The sequence below is a fragment of the Montipora capricornis genome, chromosome 4 (genome assembly GCF_036669925.1).
Source record: "Montipora capricornis isolate CH-2021 chromosome 4, ASM3666992v2, whole genome shotgun sequence".
In the NCBI taxonomy this organism is placed as follows: domain Eukaryota; kingdom Metazoa; phylum Cnidaria; class Anthozoa; order Scleractinia; family Acroporidae; genus Montipora; species Montipora capricornis.
The window spans coordinates 15,807,941-15,824,276 of NC_090886.1; the positions used below are offsets into that span (position 1 = coordinate 15,807,941).

The 16,336-nt window shown below is 38.7% G+C and overlaps 1 protein-coding gene across 1 annotated transcript; it reads right to left on the reverse strand.

Annotated features, from left to right (window-relative positions):
• Positions 1 to 1,278: 1,278 nt before the first annotated feature.
• LOC138045666 (serine/threonine-protein kinase PknD-like) lies at positions 1,279 to 14,677 on the reverse strand. Its single transcript, XM_068892241.1, is given in 15 exon segments — positions 1,279 to 1,517; positions 3,568 to 3,689; positions 4,479 to 4,536; positions 4,666 to 4,724; positions 5,419 to 5,482; positions 5,602 to 5,690; positions 5,777 to 5,805; positions 5,973 to 6,117; positions 9,334 to 9,403; positions 10,930 to 11,023; positions 11,110 to 11,125; positions 11,265 to 11,323; positions 11,326 to 11,362; positions 14,052 to 14,129; positions 14,607 to 14,677. Coding segments are annotated over 15 exon segments (1,017 nt in total). The 5' UTR covers positions 14,672 to 14,677; the 3' UTR covers positions 1,279 to 1,485.
• Between the last annotated feature and the right edge of the window lie 1,659 nt (positions 14,678 to 16,336).

The window sequence follows — 16,336 nt, forward strand, 5'->3', positions numbered from 1 at the left end:
TGGGACGACTACATCACAAACATGTCCGTCGTCGAGCAAGCCAACACTGAGTCCATGATAGTGAAGCATCGACTTTGATGGTCTGGGTACGTCGCCAGGATGAGTGACGCCCGGTTGCCGCGAGCTGTGCCCTGGGTTACGCCCAAGAGGACGCCCTCTTCTTCGCTAGAAAGATCAGCTCAAAGCTACCTTCAAGTAAACTGGAATTGATCCAAGGACATGGGAGACAACTGCGGCAAACCGACCCGGCTGGCGACAGTCCATTTCCCTCGAACTGCCTTGTTTGAATCAGAATGGAGGCGTAAAGCCGAAGAGAAACGTGACGCACGAAAACGCCGCCTTGCAGCCCCTCGTTCCCCGCCCACTCTCCCTTGTCCTAACTGCCCTCGTAAATTCTATGCAAGGATTGGCCTGCTAAGCCACCTCCGAGGTCATCAAAGAAGAGGAGACATTACTGCGAGAAGAAATTGATGCTTGGTCACGAGCTCACGCCGACGACGACAACACACCTCCGTGCTTTGTGGATGCCCAAGATACTTTTTTTGAACACGCGTTTGTATTTCGTATATCCATACGTGTGTTATTGATTGAAAAAAAAACAAACAAACAAATGCAACACCTGAATACTGGAGGTTTTCCCCAAACTGCGCAGATGTGGCGCCCGTTTCCTTCCAAAAGAAGTTGCGTGGAGAAAGTGGGAGGAAATAAATTCCTTGTCCATCCTCCCGATTCTATGAAACGAAATAGCAACTACTGCTAGGCAGGCTACGTTTTGTGTATATCTGAAAATCGGCATTCGGCAAACTCCTTTCACTCATGGGGTTTCAACTTGGGTGGCCTCGTACACCGCGTGTGAGATACCACACGAAGCCGGCCACATTCACCACGCCGCGCCGACTTCAACAACGGAAACTCAGCGTCCTCCTCTTTTTCAATAGTGTCTGGGTTCTTTAACATCCAACCTAATTTTATGAACAAGACTTGCAAGGTGAAGCCCATGATTTAAAATCCTTACCCAAAAAGACTCGATCGTCCAACTGTTCACACCTTTATTATATTCCTAGACCGTGAGTGTGGGGTGTTATGATAATCACGCCAGGACAATATACTAGGCGTTGTAAGGCTGAGAAATTTCAGCTATAGAGTACCACAAAAGAGAATTTGACAAAAAGGATAGGTGCTAGCCTCCTTGACCGAGGGGCTAGGGGTTATATATTCCTATCTCTGTTACTCCAACAGATCTATTTCAGAGGAATGAAGTGTGTCCATCATTCGGTCCCGCATAAACAGCTCTTTAATTTCCATTTTGTTCCCTAAATGTATGAACATGATAATTGTAAAACAGTCTTCCTTGCCCTCCTCTCGCCGCTCACTTTCGAAACAATCGAAATCGCCTCTGTTCTAAATTTAAAAATAAATACAATTTTAAAAGGCTGTTTTCAAACATTTTGAATCCCGGACTCTTAGAAGGTCATCCTTCGATCGTCATCTTTGGTGGGTTGCGTTCCTGAAAGAACCTGAAAGGAAATAGAAATCAGAAGGTAACATCTTTATTTTAACTTGACGTATAAATACAAATATAAACATAGCAACACGCATTCATTCTCCTTTCAGTTAGTGTGGTCAGTCCTTAAAGTGCCCCTGTGATAAAAAAATCACTTCCTTTTTTTCTTCAGATTTCGAAAGTATGTTTGCTGACTGGCAAAATTTTGAGCTTTGATTTTTATCCAAAGGCCGTTTACTTTGAGCGAAAGTCTTGGATTTCACGTTCAAAGACTGACCGATTGGACCTCAGAGGGTTGGATCCAGGGAAAAGTGACGTCAAAGGCTCACTAGGTTAAAATCTCAACGTGTGAATGCAGCTTATTATACATGCAAACGCGAGTTTAAAAGTCCGAAAGCCCAAAACTCCTGTGCTGCACATTAATTCTGCGGCGTACACACACATTGCATTCTTAAGCTAGTGAGCCTTTGACGTCAGTTTCTCCTCGATCCAGCTCTCTCAAGATCTTAAAGTTAATAATGGCGGACCATTAAATAGGAAAATTCCAGTTAACAGCATTCGTCGCAAGTGGAGGTCAGGTGCCCAAAATAACCCTACGGTTGGCCAGGAACCCAACTCCTGCAGGATGGAAACACCCCCAATGGCCAGCAGTATCCACAACCCAGCCACAAGCCCCCGCCCCAAAGAAGGAATAAACAAATTACAATTATTATCAATGTACGCGGCCAAATAGAAAATCGGCCTCTTCAAAACACACGCTCAACGGGCCGCAAAAGACTGACAGCGGGCTGCTAATGCATTATCAGCCCTACAGCTGATTGTTTCTTGCTTCAACTTTGTGATATGCCTATTATTTATAGACGATTTTACGCATTTTTTCGGTAATTTTAAATAAGTTTACTGGACTGAGTTGATTCTTTAATAGCTTGTTCAATCAACACTTACATGATGATTTGACGTGACTTTGAATTCGTTATTCACTTAGCTTGTATTATTAAAACTCGCATTCTTGATATCATTTGGCCTTGTTTATTGATAATAATGATAATGACATGACTTTTTGAGGGAATATTGTTTATTTTCGCCCGCGTAGTGTCATTTGCTCTTCGCGCTCGGGCCGCAAATGACACTACGCGGGCGCAAATAAACAATATTCCCTCAAGAAGTCATGTTATTCCCTTATTAGACAACACCAACAAGGGCACCAATCACGCTGAAAGACATTCAGTGGAAGTCGATCAAAATATACTAAAGTAAAATGGTAATAATGAAAACCATTGAAATAAAGGAATGAAAAAAACAACTGGCGAATAAAATGAGCCGAGATGACTGCACACATGCCAGACTATAACAATCCCCAACTACCAAGATATATAATGAGAAGGGAGGGAGGGGGAACGAAATCCCAACAATCCAGCAACTGAACGCTCTGCTAACCACACAGTAAAATACCGCTGACCGTTGCTAAAGGGCCGCCCTTAGCAACCGGAGCCGCAGACTGCACGCATTGCAGATAGGGGTGTAATAGGGTTGAAAAGGCTTGGAGAAACAATAAAACGCTGAAAACAAGGCTAAGAGTACAACGCAACGCTAAACCACAACGCCCACAGGTATAACGCTTGCTCCTCGTTGTTAACAGGGTTAAATTGTATTTAACTACATTTAAAATAAACTTTGGTCGCTTAGTGTTTAGTGAACATATAGTTTTGAAATCCAAGGAAAAATAAGAATTGATTTTTTGGACAGAGGGGCGTTTGCGGAAAAAAAACCTTTTCACAAATAACTAAAAGATTTTTCCTTTTTCTTCTTATAATTTCAGTTTCTATTTGGTGTAAAACTCATATAAATAAATAGCATTTTCCCCACGATCAAGCTAATGGGAGATCTATTTCTACTCCTATGTGCTCCTATGCTTGCATTGTCAAGCAAAGATTCCATAAGAAAATGCACGGGTTGAATGAAAGGCAGTCTACTGTACGATGACATCTCATGAAACTGAGTATGTATATCTTAGGTAGATGAAATAATACATGAAGGATTCCCGAGGTCAGTTCTTAGCATACCATTGCCACGATGTTCGTGTCTTTTTCCAGGAAGTGTATAGGTAATACCCGAAGTGCTGTTGAACTCGACAACACGATCGCTATCATAACTTGCTGCATACAGTGTGCGGACATCAGCAAAACTGCAAAGAAACACAACACTGCTGTTCTACACTTGCCTCCCACCTAAGGGGGCAATGGGTGATGAGTGTGTTGGGACGCTAGACAAAAAGTGCGATACATACAGACATACAACATACACATGCGACGCCAAATCAACACAAAACACGTTCCGTTGTTCTTCCTAAGAGGGTTCTACTTCTCGTCATCAATATTAATTAAATTAGTGTTTAAAACTAAAGAGGAACTCGCAATTTTTTTCTTCGGATAAAACCAACGCCATGACACTTGTAATAAGAGGCACTGTGATAACGGGAGTTTTCCATATCGGCCCTTTCCTTCACAGGGACAAAAACCACCACATAATCGCTATAAAACCACTTGAGCCCGCTTTAGCGGCACGTGAAGAAACATCAATCAGGCTCTCGCACTCTTCTTTTTGTTTTTAATACGTCTTCTCTCGTTGTTCGAGTGCCGACTAGAACCTCACTGGTTCTTGAAACGAAGGGCACCCTCGTTCCAATGGTTGGCATGTTTCTGTCGAATTAACTATTGGATGGTAATAAGCGTTAGCCCTATTAATGGAATTGGGCCCACACAAGGACAGAGAAAAACTCCCAACGTTTTCAAGAACGTAGTTCCCTTCCCGTGTGTTACTGTCGAACTGCAAACTCATCCTGACAGCAGAAAGGTCAATTTTGTTGTTCATCAACAGACGAAAGGCAACGACGCAAGGCTCCTAAGGGAGATTCCTTCACTGCCACAAGTGCAATGCCCTCGGTGGCTGCATAACGGAGTTTTTGAGAGCATACCTGACACTAGAAGGTCCTTGCAATCCACCACCAGCTGCATAAACATCCATGAAATCACCTTAAGCAACAACAAAAACCCGTTCGGGCTTCTTGGTTACTGCTCAAAGTTCTAAGTTCACTTCAATGATTATCCTACAACTGTACCCAATGACGAATCCAAAACCAATTACTCACTCGTTGAACTTACCTGTTTGCCCATTGAATCGAAGGATACTATTTGTCACGTAACTCGTAACGTAAACGTGTCTAAACGTGTCGTAAACGAAAAAAACAAAACAAAAACACAAAGCAAATCAACTGATAAAAAACTGTAAGAATTTCGAACTGTGATGAAGCAGTTCCTAAGTTACTGTATTTTTTCCTCAAACCCTTGAAGGAGTCCCAGCATGCATCTGGGTTGGTTAGCCCGATATTGGTGGGAGGTAGGGGGGGCGTGTCATGCTATCGAATATGCTCTACTGGATAGATCGATGCACTCAGTGCCTACCCCCACCAAGAGATTGTGGCTTTGTAAATACCCACAACTAGCCACGTCCACTTCGGTGAATAGTTGTTAATAACATTATTAACCATAGGCTCCATCTCAGACCAAATGTGTGGGATCAAAAGAACTCAACTGCTGTTCAAAAAGAGTAGGACATGGTCTGTCACTTGTTCTGTACTAGCAGCATTGATGCTCCTACGTATGGCTTTGACCCTTCCCCACTAAGAGGGAAACTTGCAGATTTTATTCTGGCCAATGCCAGAAAATTTTACTCATCATGAGAGGCAATTCATGAGATTGTAATGGCTGCAATGTACCATCACAAACTCTTGTAAAGCACTTTGAGTGTTTCGTTTGACAGAATAAGTTGTTCTTAATGCCTGTCATTATTATTAGGGTTATTTGAAAGCAACTGGTGCACTAACTGGACATTACATGTACATGTAGATGACTCACTCATCGGAACCAACAGTTAAACCAACTGGTTTTTCTACTCTGGCAAATACACCCAGTTTTTCACCTGTGTAAAACAAGAAAAAGCAAACAGATTAAATAGAATAAAGAAATGCTAACTTCTCTCCTGCTAAAAAAGCACAGAAAGTAGAAACAGGCCCTACTTTTTCGGATTTCCTGACTTACCGGAAAAAGAATTAAACCTTAACACAGTGTCAGTGTAATGGCTGCATATCAGTAGTGAACCATCCGGCAGGAAGGCAACATCCTCAGGTCTGTGGAAAACAACATGATTTTTAACTTCTTTTGACCTTTAATGGAGAGAAATGAAAGCTCAACTGACTCTCATGGTAAACCATACCCTTTGAGTCCATGGCTTTTGTCGGCAACCTGTTGAGAACCGATAACACTTAGGTTAAAGAGGTGCCAGCATATCTAACAGATCAAAATAAAAATGACTTTTCCCGCAATCTTTTGAAACCTGCAGTTGATTGTGTGCCTGGAGATCTAATCAAATGTTCATGCAAAAGTCATGATACGATGAACCATTTACTTACAACCCCAAGAAATTTGCCGTCAGGAAGGGAGAATTTTACAACTCTGTCATCAAGAAAGCTTGCTACATAAATTGTATTGTTGGGACCACGAGCCATTCCTTCAGGACAATCAAGATAACTCTCATTTCCAAACGCACCAACAAACCTGCAGAAAAAAATAGAAAAAGCATGATAGCTAGAGGAATATTATAAGAATGTTACATATTGAAACCAGATATGAAAGTAATTTTAATAAATATCACTGCAGTTTAGAAAGCTGATATTGACCCCTGGGAGATTTTACTCTGTCTGATTTTATTCTGTGTAACACCAGACGATTTTACTCGTCAAGGGGGGGGGGGAGGGGGGAGTGGGGGGAGGGGGGAGGAGGAGGGTGGTTCAGGAGTCAATGGGTTAACTTTTTAGGTCACCCATCCAGATATACTAACTCTGCTGAACTGGGCTTAAGGGCCCACAGACAGATTTTTCGCACGTTGCCAAGGAAGTGACATGTTACTTCCAGTGACTGACGTCATCATGTTATGAGCTGACCAGAAAACCCACTCACAAGCAAAAATCACTGCACAAACTGTTGTTTGCATTGAAGGTTTTACCTCACCCTTCCTGTTGCTTGTTCTCAGATCAACTGCACCTGCTTAAACGAACTGACTTCTGCGTTGAGAAAGGGGACATAGGTTTTGAGTGGATGTACAGGTTGTATAACACTTTGTAACAGAAGCATAGGACCGAAAATTCCATTTGAATTTTAAAGCTCAAAAATGTGAACTAAGTAAGGTACAGATTTTGTTAGCTTGGTTTATGCAAAACAAATATTGATGCAAAAGTAAATAAATATTAATACACAGTTTTTAGGAAGAGCAGAAGGAAGTTTTTAGGACGGTCATTCGACAATAAAATATTTTGCCATCAGCAACAAAATTTACAACATGAAAACATTAATTTTGAACCGCGAATATAAAAATTTACCATCAGCGAAAACGTTTTGCAAGACTTTTGCTATGTTCAATTTTGTTATTGTACTTTTGGCTGCAGTAAATCACAAAATCGAAAGTGACATCGAATTCAGCGGCACCGTGATCAAGTTACCATAGCGTGTTTACTCGCGAAACAGTGGAGCATCTGTGTTAAAATGATGGCAAGATACTGGTTTTTGTTTTTGTTAGTTTTCTTTCAAGTGTTATGAAGTTTGACAAGAAATGTACGAATTCAACACAAAGATCTCAATCGCCCAACTTTTGAGGTGGACCATTGTTTCTGCAAAGTCAAAAATTTACTCTCCAAGACAAGGTTAGTTATCACCAGGTAATTCCATCATTTTGGAAATACCAGCTACTTTTAATTATTATTCATCAGCGTCACAGTTTTTTGCTGATTTTGGGGGCTCATTTTGTTGAAACTCAAGCATGCTTCCAAGAGACCTGTTTATTTTCGTAACTTATGCATGTGATGTTTACAGTGCATTAAACTACCACAAAAATCCTCCCGTATCACATTTCAACCCACGTATGCAAATTTGTTAAGCTCAAAAATTACACAGGATAAATTCACAAAGGCTGGAAATCTCACAAAAACCTTTTCCAGCAAAAAAATTTATTGACAGAAACAACATATTTGCTATTAGAGGCAAAAAACCCTAACCTATTTCAATTGCGTGCTTGATAACAAGACACACAATCCGTGTCACAAAGCATATGCCATTAAATAAATTTCTGACAGTTCACATCAAAACCTTTTTGAAAGAACTTTGACCGTAAATAATGAAGCACAAAAAGACAACAACCTTTCATTCAAATAATTCTTCACTGTCACATTTCCAATTTTTTTACCTTTGAAGAGCTGAGTACAAAATAAATGTAAGTTAATTGCCAGACAACTTAGATGCGACTTCAGTAAAAACTGTGATGGCTTCAAGGCATTTGATTCCTTTAACCCTTTCACTCCCAAGAGTGACACTTACAGATTTTACTCTGTCTAACGCCAGACAATTTTACTCGTCAATGGGGAACCCCACAGGAGTGAAAGGGTGTAATGTTTGTTAAATCCATAAAAAAAATTGCCATTTGATTTCAGTGTTGTATATAATACCAAAATATGATTACAAAGCTCACTTGATATGCAACGGCGAAAAATGAAATTGTTGTCAAAGACAATTACTTGTCGCTTTAAAGATTCCAGATATTTATTTTTCACCACCTGTCTTGTTCATCCAATCAAGACATTCCATTCTTGAGCTCTAGGAGGGTATATTTTGTTTAAAAATCCACGCCATTCGTGTTACAATAACTTTCAACGCCATTGAAGGTTAACAAGAATTAGTGAAAATTCCAATTGTTACCGGAAGACTATGCAGAGTTGAGTACAAATAAAATAACCGGTAATACAAATAGCCAGACAACAGAGATCACAGATCCGCTTACGGTGTTCGATCCTTCTCTGTCTTTGTTGAACCCATAATTAAGTTACAAGAAAATTTTCCATTTGGTTTCAGTGTTGTACATAACACCACACTTGGCAAAATATTAGAAATACAGCTCACTTTGATTTCAGCTTGATGGGCGAAAGATTGCCATCGAAGTCCATTACTCGTTGCTTTTAAGATTCCAGATATTTATTTTTCACCTAACAAAATACGCACAGAAGACTCTATGCACAAAGACACCACTTAGCAGGGGAGTGACTTGAAAGACTTTTACCAACACGGAAAAAAATAAAATTAATTAATAAAATAAATAAAAAAACCAAGAAAAATTACCCATTTTCAAACTAAAAATCTTGTGCCAGTTTATTAACCAATGGGAAGGAAAACCAAAACCACGCAATTTTTCCTGCACTTTGAGCAAGTTACAGGGAATTGCTACGAAATTTGGATTGGTTCATTGCGCTGTTTGCACCTGCTGTAACTGGTCGACGTCATAAGTAACTTAGTATAATTTAAATGATTTTATATGACACTCAATTGAAAGCTGCTCTAATGATACAAATTACAATTTATTACATAATCATAATTTAACTAATTGAAATAACTAAAAATTGTTTTAAAAGAATGATAACAAACCAAAGTCCAACCAAAAGCTACTTTACACAGCCATGTTTTGAGTTTGGATGCAAAATTCAGTCGAGATGCACAAGCTCAAAGTTCTAAATAGGAAGGCGATGAGAACAACAACCGCAAAAGATTGACCGCCATAAGTCTGACTGCTCAAGTTTCTACTTGAACTGTGGTGGTCTTTTTGCTTAGAAAACTCCTGTTCCTCAATGGAACAGCATCAGAAGTCTTAATCATTTGCATTGGTTGGTTAGTATTAAATTTTTGTCAGTGTGACACAGTCAAAAATCAGAAATTATAACTTTGTCAACTTACTTTCCTGTTTGTAAATCATATTTATGGATCTGATCTGTTGCAAAACTTGCTACATACAAGTACTTGTCATCTAGAAACAAAACATCATCATCATCTTAAATCTGCACCAAATTAAGAAGGCTCAATTTCAAAAAACACTATTATTATAAGGATTGGCTCTACAACACTGTATCACCAAGCAACTATGTTATGGTTTAATGTAAATCAGCACCAATTGCTTAACAAAGTGCACCCAATAGTGTGACATAACGGTAATAGGCTACCATGGCAACAGGCAGCACACTTCTATAGTTTGGTGACCCCCGTTTTCTCAAAAGTAATAATTACCCGTAGCAGGCAAAATTGAAACTCTAAAAAGTTTTTAAAATTCTCTGGATCACATTCAGAGCTACCTTCATAATTGGAATATTTAAGGTGGCTCTCAAACTGGTGCAGAATTTTTTTTTTAATTTGCAAAAGATTTTATCTTAGCTTGATGATCAATTTCCAGCACAGAAAAACTAGGGTCACTGAGTTCATATTTGTGATATAAGCATTTCCATGCAAACTATAGGGTGTTTTTAGATTGCCGTTGCCGTTGACGTTGCTGTTACAATTACAACATTATAATGAGTGCGTCTTATTAAACAAAAAAATTGTTGTTCCATATGGTACCACAACATTGCTGTTATATAAAAAAGTGTTATAGAGTCAATCTTTGTTGTCAATCAAGTAAATTAGAGAAAATGTCAGAGCATGTGAGAAGCTTCTCAAATACAGGTCAAGAGTAAATGGTGCTGGGTGTCATATCTGAAGTATGATTACAGCTAATGGAGGTTACCAACTATGGGAACCTTCAAGTTGTAGGTCCATAGACAACTTTGGATCATCTCTTTTATATGGCATAGAATCAGGTAGAATCATGGTAGAATCAGGTTTCAGTTGTCATACATCAAGAATATTCAAGAAGTGGGACTGATGCATAATTTGTGACTGCCACCACTGCAACTGTTACATGTAACTCTTGGGCCCTTCTCTGCATCAGGGTTCTCCTTATCAGGCAGTAACCGGTAAAATTTACTGCTTGTAAGAGCACTTATTACCACCTGCAAACGTTCAGAAGTCGCTTATCCTTTGCAGAACGTCCAAAATTAACCAATTGCTTTACCAGATTGAAAAGGTGCCATACATGTTGCGCGGAAAAAAAGGGAGAACCCTGTGCATACTCTGGTTTTCCTATCTCGTCAAAATCTTGCTGTGGGGCTGTACTCTGGGATCTTACATGGACCCTATAGAAGCTGCCAAAGGACCCTTATCTATGACTGTTGCCCATAAACAAAAAAGATCTTGTTGAACTGTGGCCTCAAAAAAGATGAGATGTACATGTATAACTGTATGACAGACAAAGACAATATTATTGGAGAAACAGTGTAATCGTAAGATTTGACCCACAGGCTTCTGACTACGGTAGTAGTGGTGATGGTACATGTAGTAGTGGCAGTGGTGGTGGTGGTGGTAGGAGGTGGTGGTGGTAGTAGTAGTAGTAGTAGTAGTAGTAGTAGAATGTAGTTACTGTAGTTACTGTAGTAGCGGTAGTAATAGTATGCAGGATCATACCAGCAACCATTCCCCAGGGTCCATCCAGTCCATGACCCTGGGTGAAAGTAATGGCTGGAACTCCAGAGTGTCTTGTGTCTGATACAAACAAAACCTGTACAAGTTAAACATAAAACAATGCTGAGTAGGTCACATGGCTTGACCTATCTTAAATTAACTGTCACAAAATCAGTAACCTACCTGGTCGAGCAAGAAGCTAGAATTACAGGACAAAAAGGTTAAAAAATGATTATGTTAGTAATACAATGATGTCTGAAATAGCAGAGGATAAACATTATTTATGACAAACAAATTAAAAAGAATTTTGAAACATTATTGGCAGTCAAGATCATCACCTTGAGATGTATAATGTGTGCTGAGGTGTTGCTAAAATGTAGGAAGGTTTGTGCACCTTATATCAAGCTGTTTAATTACTTGAGTTGTTCGTCCTTTCCTGCAAGAAATACAGAGGCTAGACATTACATGAGGGCATCATTCATCATTTTCTCCTGAGAGCTCTCCAGCTGTCAAGGCTGTATGAAAACAGCTAGTGCTCCTGAACTTCACACAGCTGACGGTGAGCTACAACTTACCAATAATACGGTATCTACATAGTTTGTGCATGCTTTAAACTCAGAGCATAAAGGCTTGAGTACTAAAGAAAAGGCCCAAAACTAATTTTCAGCAGAAAAGAAGCATTTGCTCCACTGATAACACATTTGTGTCAGTGGATCTGAATGCCTATGCATGCTCAGGCATTATTCTAATTATCTGCATAAATGAAATAGAAATTTATTGGTATTGTCTTGTGCCTTTGGAAAAATGTAAACTGGACTGGAATGAAAACATAATAATTAAAACACAAAGAAGTAGTAAGGGTAACAGTGACCCTTTTGGCTTTTTTTTTGCTCAGTGTTGTAAATGGTGTTCAACACAGTCAGGAGTGACATAATTATGCTGATGTTGTTTGATTGTCTGTGTAGAAGGACTGTATTTGTTTGTGACTGACAAATTGAAAACCTGAGGGGACATTGGGATATCCCCAAAACATTCAACTACTTTCAAATGCCTCATTGATCACGAAACAGGAATCAAACGCACTTCAATAATCCTTGATTACTGCTAGTCTCTACTTTGTAAAGAACAGGAATAATAAGTTTTATTAAATTCTCAATCTCAGATAATGCAATACTAGCTTTCTCATTGGTTCCTCACTGGATCTTGGTTACCAGAATTATGCATTTGACCTTATATGGAAATGAATGCGGCAAATGTTGCTCAGCATACTGGTAAAATCACTTTCTAGTCGTTTCTTCAACTTACGGAGGCTCAAAATAGTTTTTCCTTTTTTCAAACAAATTAACATATTCTGTCCTTAGATACAGTAAGGGTAATCATAATTATCTTGAGACAATTTCTCACATCACATTTTCCTCCAAAATTATATTACCATGACAACGATATTAGGCATTTCTTTGAGCCTTAAAATCAAGATATATTGTCTTTTTTGAAAAAACGGGACGGTAAATCTTCCCATTTAGCGTTACCTGACACTGTTAGAAATAATCTCTAAAATATTAAAAATTCAACAAAATCTGTAGGTCAGTTTTTCAGAAAAATCAGCTTTTTTGAGCTGTCACTAACGTTTTAATTTAATCTAAGCTAACATGCAAAATATGAAAAAATAAAATTCACTGTCCAGAAGCAGAGATATAAACGATTAAAGTTGGAAAATCAGGAAAAATGAGGGGGTTACAAGATCAGCATTTAACCATGCATCACCCGCTCATTCCAGTGCTTGCGCAAGTGGAGCTACAGGCCAACAAAAAACGGATTTAAGTGACCATTAAATCGTTTTGCGTACAATTTTCACAGCTTCCGTGAAAAGGAGATGTCTATTTTTATTCCATATATATATATAGGAATTAGAAGAAAGGTGATTGAAATTAGGGGCATTTGTTCATTTCTGGTGACCCATTTTGAATCATGAGCTGACGCAAGCAGCTTTTAGAATTGCGTGTGTGGCTTATTTGTGTGCACTCAGGTTTCAGGTTTCAGGTTTTATTATGTATCTTGCATAAAATATCACAAAACTATGCAATGCTCGCAGTTAGCAATAGCTAGTCGAGGCGAGCATTGCTTACAATAAATATTCCAGATAAAATGGTTACAAATACATAACTACACATTCACATGAAAATAAATAAATAAATAAAATAAAATAAATTAGTTTTAGAATACAGTTAGTGCAGTGGAGAACAGCTTAAAACTTGTACAGTATAACATAAATAAACATGAAAAAAGTAGCTTAAATTGAATAAATAAATTTTTAACTACCTGACATACTAAACTAAGGAGTCTGAGCTGAAAACCCTTTTGAGCTTCCTTAAATGAAATTTAGGAAAACCGAAGGTTGAGGATTCAATTCGGCCTTGTTGGATACGACATTGGTAACAGCCAACTTGGCACTGTAAGTGCCTCGTTGGCTATTTAACATCCTGTATCCAACGCAGGCTCATGGAATAAGAATTGTTAAATGGTCAATGAGGAGTAACCGGGTAGGGAGTTGCCTCCTTCTGTGTGCCCTGGGATAAAATTGCAAATCATCAGAATTGTGCCTCGGATGGCATGGTAAAGGCTTCACTGAACTATGCCTATCTAACAACAGTCCTTCACACACCTGGAAAATCAAACTTTAGCATGGTCATTTTTTGAGCACTATAAGTACATATATGCCAACAGTTCCTACAGACTGACTGGAATGAAAACTTAATAATTAAACAGAAAACATAAAAAAGTAGCAAGGGTACCACAGATTCCTTGAGACGCTTTCAGATGTGATTGACGGAGATTTGACACTCCATACATCCAAATTTTGATCCATGAATCAATGGACATAACAGTTTCAAAGTTCTATTTTCAGTGTATATTCGAGGGGAGAGAGATAAGACTTCATTTTAGTGCAATTTAGAAATCTGAAAGGGTACTGAAGCAGTAATTAAGAGTCAATTGATCGAAGATTAAATATTCTTGCATATTAATTAGCTGGACCCCAAAATTTTGCAATTATAGACCCCCATATTTTTCAAGATACAGAATAAATCTCGAGTAAAAGGTATCAGTTTGTGAAATTTTTGACTCACCAGAGGTGGTGTGCTACTTGAAATGATGGGTTGATGAATGTGTCAGGAAGAGGGATTTCTTGTGGTCCTACAAAAGAACTGATATAAAAAATATTAATAGTTTGCACTTCATTTCCGTGAGCTGTGCATTAAAACAGGTAGAATTTGGAGGGGTATGCCCGGAGTATGCCTGGGGAGGGAAGGGGATGTTGAAGCTTTGACTGATACATAATCTAGTCTTGATGAAGTACTCATTTCGTCCAAATGGTATCGCTTGTTTACGAAAGGGAAAATTGCTTCGCCGAGTACTAGAACATGTACATGTACTGATAACGCAGTAAATTAGCCAGTATGTTATCTAGGTTTCCGTAACACGCGTCTTTATCTTTAATCTTTTAAGATTAAAGATGTTCTGATAACGCAGTAAATTAGCCGGTATGTTATCTAGGTTTACACACCACGTGTCACACAAAACTACATTGCGAAGGTCGTTTGAGCACATTACCTAATTAATTTTAGAACCTGTCAAAATAAAGATTCTTTGATGGTGAAAAAATGAATCTGATGCAAGGTTACCAGTTAGCCAGAAGCCACAACCAACAGAGGGAAGAAATGCCTTTATCTAATGTTTTTTCCGCCATCTTGGAAATGCATCCCATGATGCCCTTGAAAAGCTCATCACCTTGAACCCAGTTTCTCTCTCTCTCTGCTCTCTCTCTCTCTCTCTCTCTCTCTCTCTCTCTCTCTCTCTCTCTCTCTCTCTCTCTCTCTCTCTCCATAGGCATCGTGGGGCACTTTTGTAACTTTTTCCTCCTTTCGCTATAATTCGCCCAGTTTTAGATGGTAAGGCACAACAACTTTTCAGTAGATACCTTAAACACTGATCCCCTTGCAGAACGACGCTCAACGAATCACTTTAAAATCAAAGGGACTGTGACCCTTTTTCATGGCAAGGAGGTTACAAAAGTTCCCTTGTCCGTGGTAAGCACCTTTTAAAAAGCTTTTAAATCCATTTCCTTACCAAATTGTGGCTTTTGCCTTACCATATATACGCCACACCATTCTCTCAATTACCACAGTAATTTAAAATGGAAGTATTGCGCCCCGGAAAATTTTACCGTGTATACGTTTGACTTTTCATGTCCATGAAAAGAATCACGATTCAGAAAAAGCCCGTTTTTTGCTTCGCTGGTTTCAAAAAGCGATTGAGCCCTTTTAAAACATTCAACATCAACCAAATTTTGAGGGATGTTAAAGAAGTCTTTTGGTAATGTAATAAAGAAAGAATTTAGTGAATTGGATGTTTTCTTATTTTTTGGTGGATTTTTTTAGTTGCCAATGTCTCAAAACTGGCAACGTTACAAAAGGTCCCTATTTGCTAGAGGTTCCAACAAGTGCTTTCGATGTGATTTCTTTAGAGATAAGAAACAAAAGTGCAATCAATATAAACAATAGTACAGTAGAAATAAGTGAGAGAAAATTCAACTCTTTTCTATAATTTGGAAAGGAACTAGGGTTTATAAACAACTTTACGCGGTTTTGCGTTATCGGGGATATGGATATCTTCATTCACAGTTGAATGTTTGACTCATTGCAGCGGTAAATGACCATGAAAAATGTATTGGGGATAGGTTTACATGCGAGAATGCTGCTTGTGTGCTGTTCTAAAAGCCGTAAACGAGAGGTCAGAGGGGCGTTTTAAATTAATATTCATAGCCTTTATAGATTCACCACACCCTTTGTCAAACAAGCACCCAGAGGCTACAAAACAAACTGAGAATTTGGAATTTGGTCATGAATATATAAAAGCAAAAGGGATATGACGAATACAATTGATTCATTTCATAGACAAAGATAGCATTCACAAGACACTGCGATAAGTAACACGAAATATGATGCGCCATATCTGTAAGTCCATCTGCTGGACTGCTAGTAATTGCCTAAGTGTACATCTCGTGAAATCATTTTTCTATGGATGCACTTTCCATTATATTTAAATTGTTCTTTCGAGAAGATTTTTCAGAATTTTATTTCATTTGGGTGTTTACGGGCGAATTTCTAGTCACGCAGTGGTTAAGGTGCTATTAAATAAATCCTAACTCCCACATTTTTCCTCTTGAACCCCAGAATGGCTACAAGAAGATTTTTTTCTTTGCACAGTCTGTTGGCGGCAAAGCCATGAACCAAGCGAACCAAGATTGTAAAAAATTAAAAGATACAATATTTTATAAAATTATTAGGATAATATGCGCACTCATATTGGTGAATAGCTGTGTTTATATGAGAGTGTGTAAACACGGCTGTGA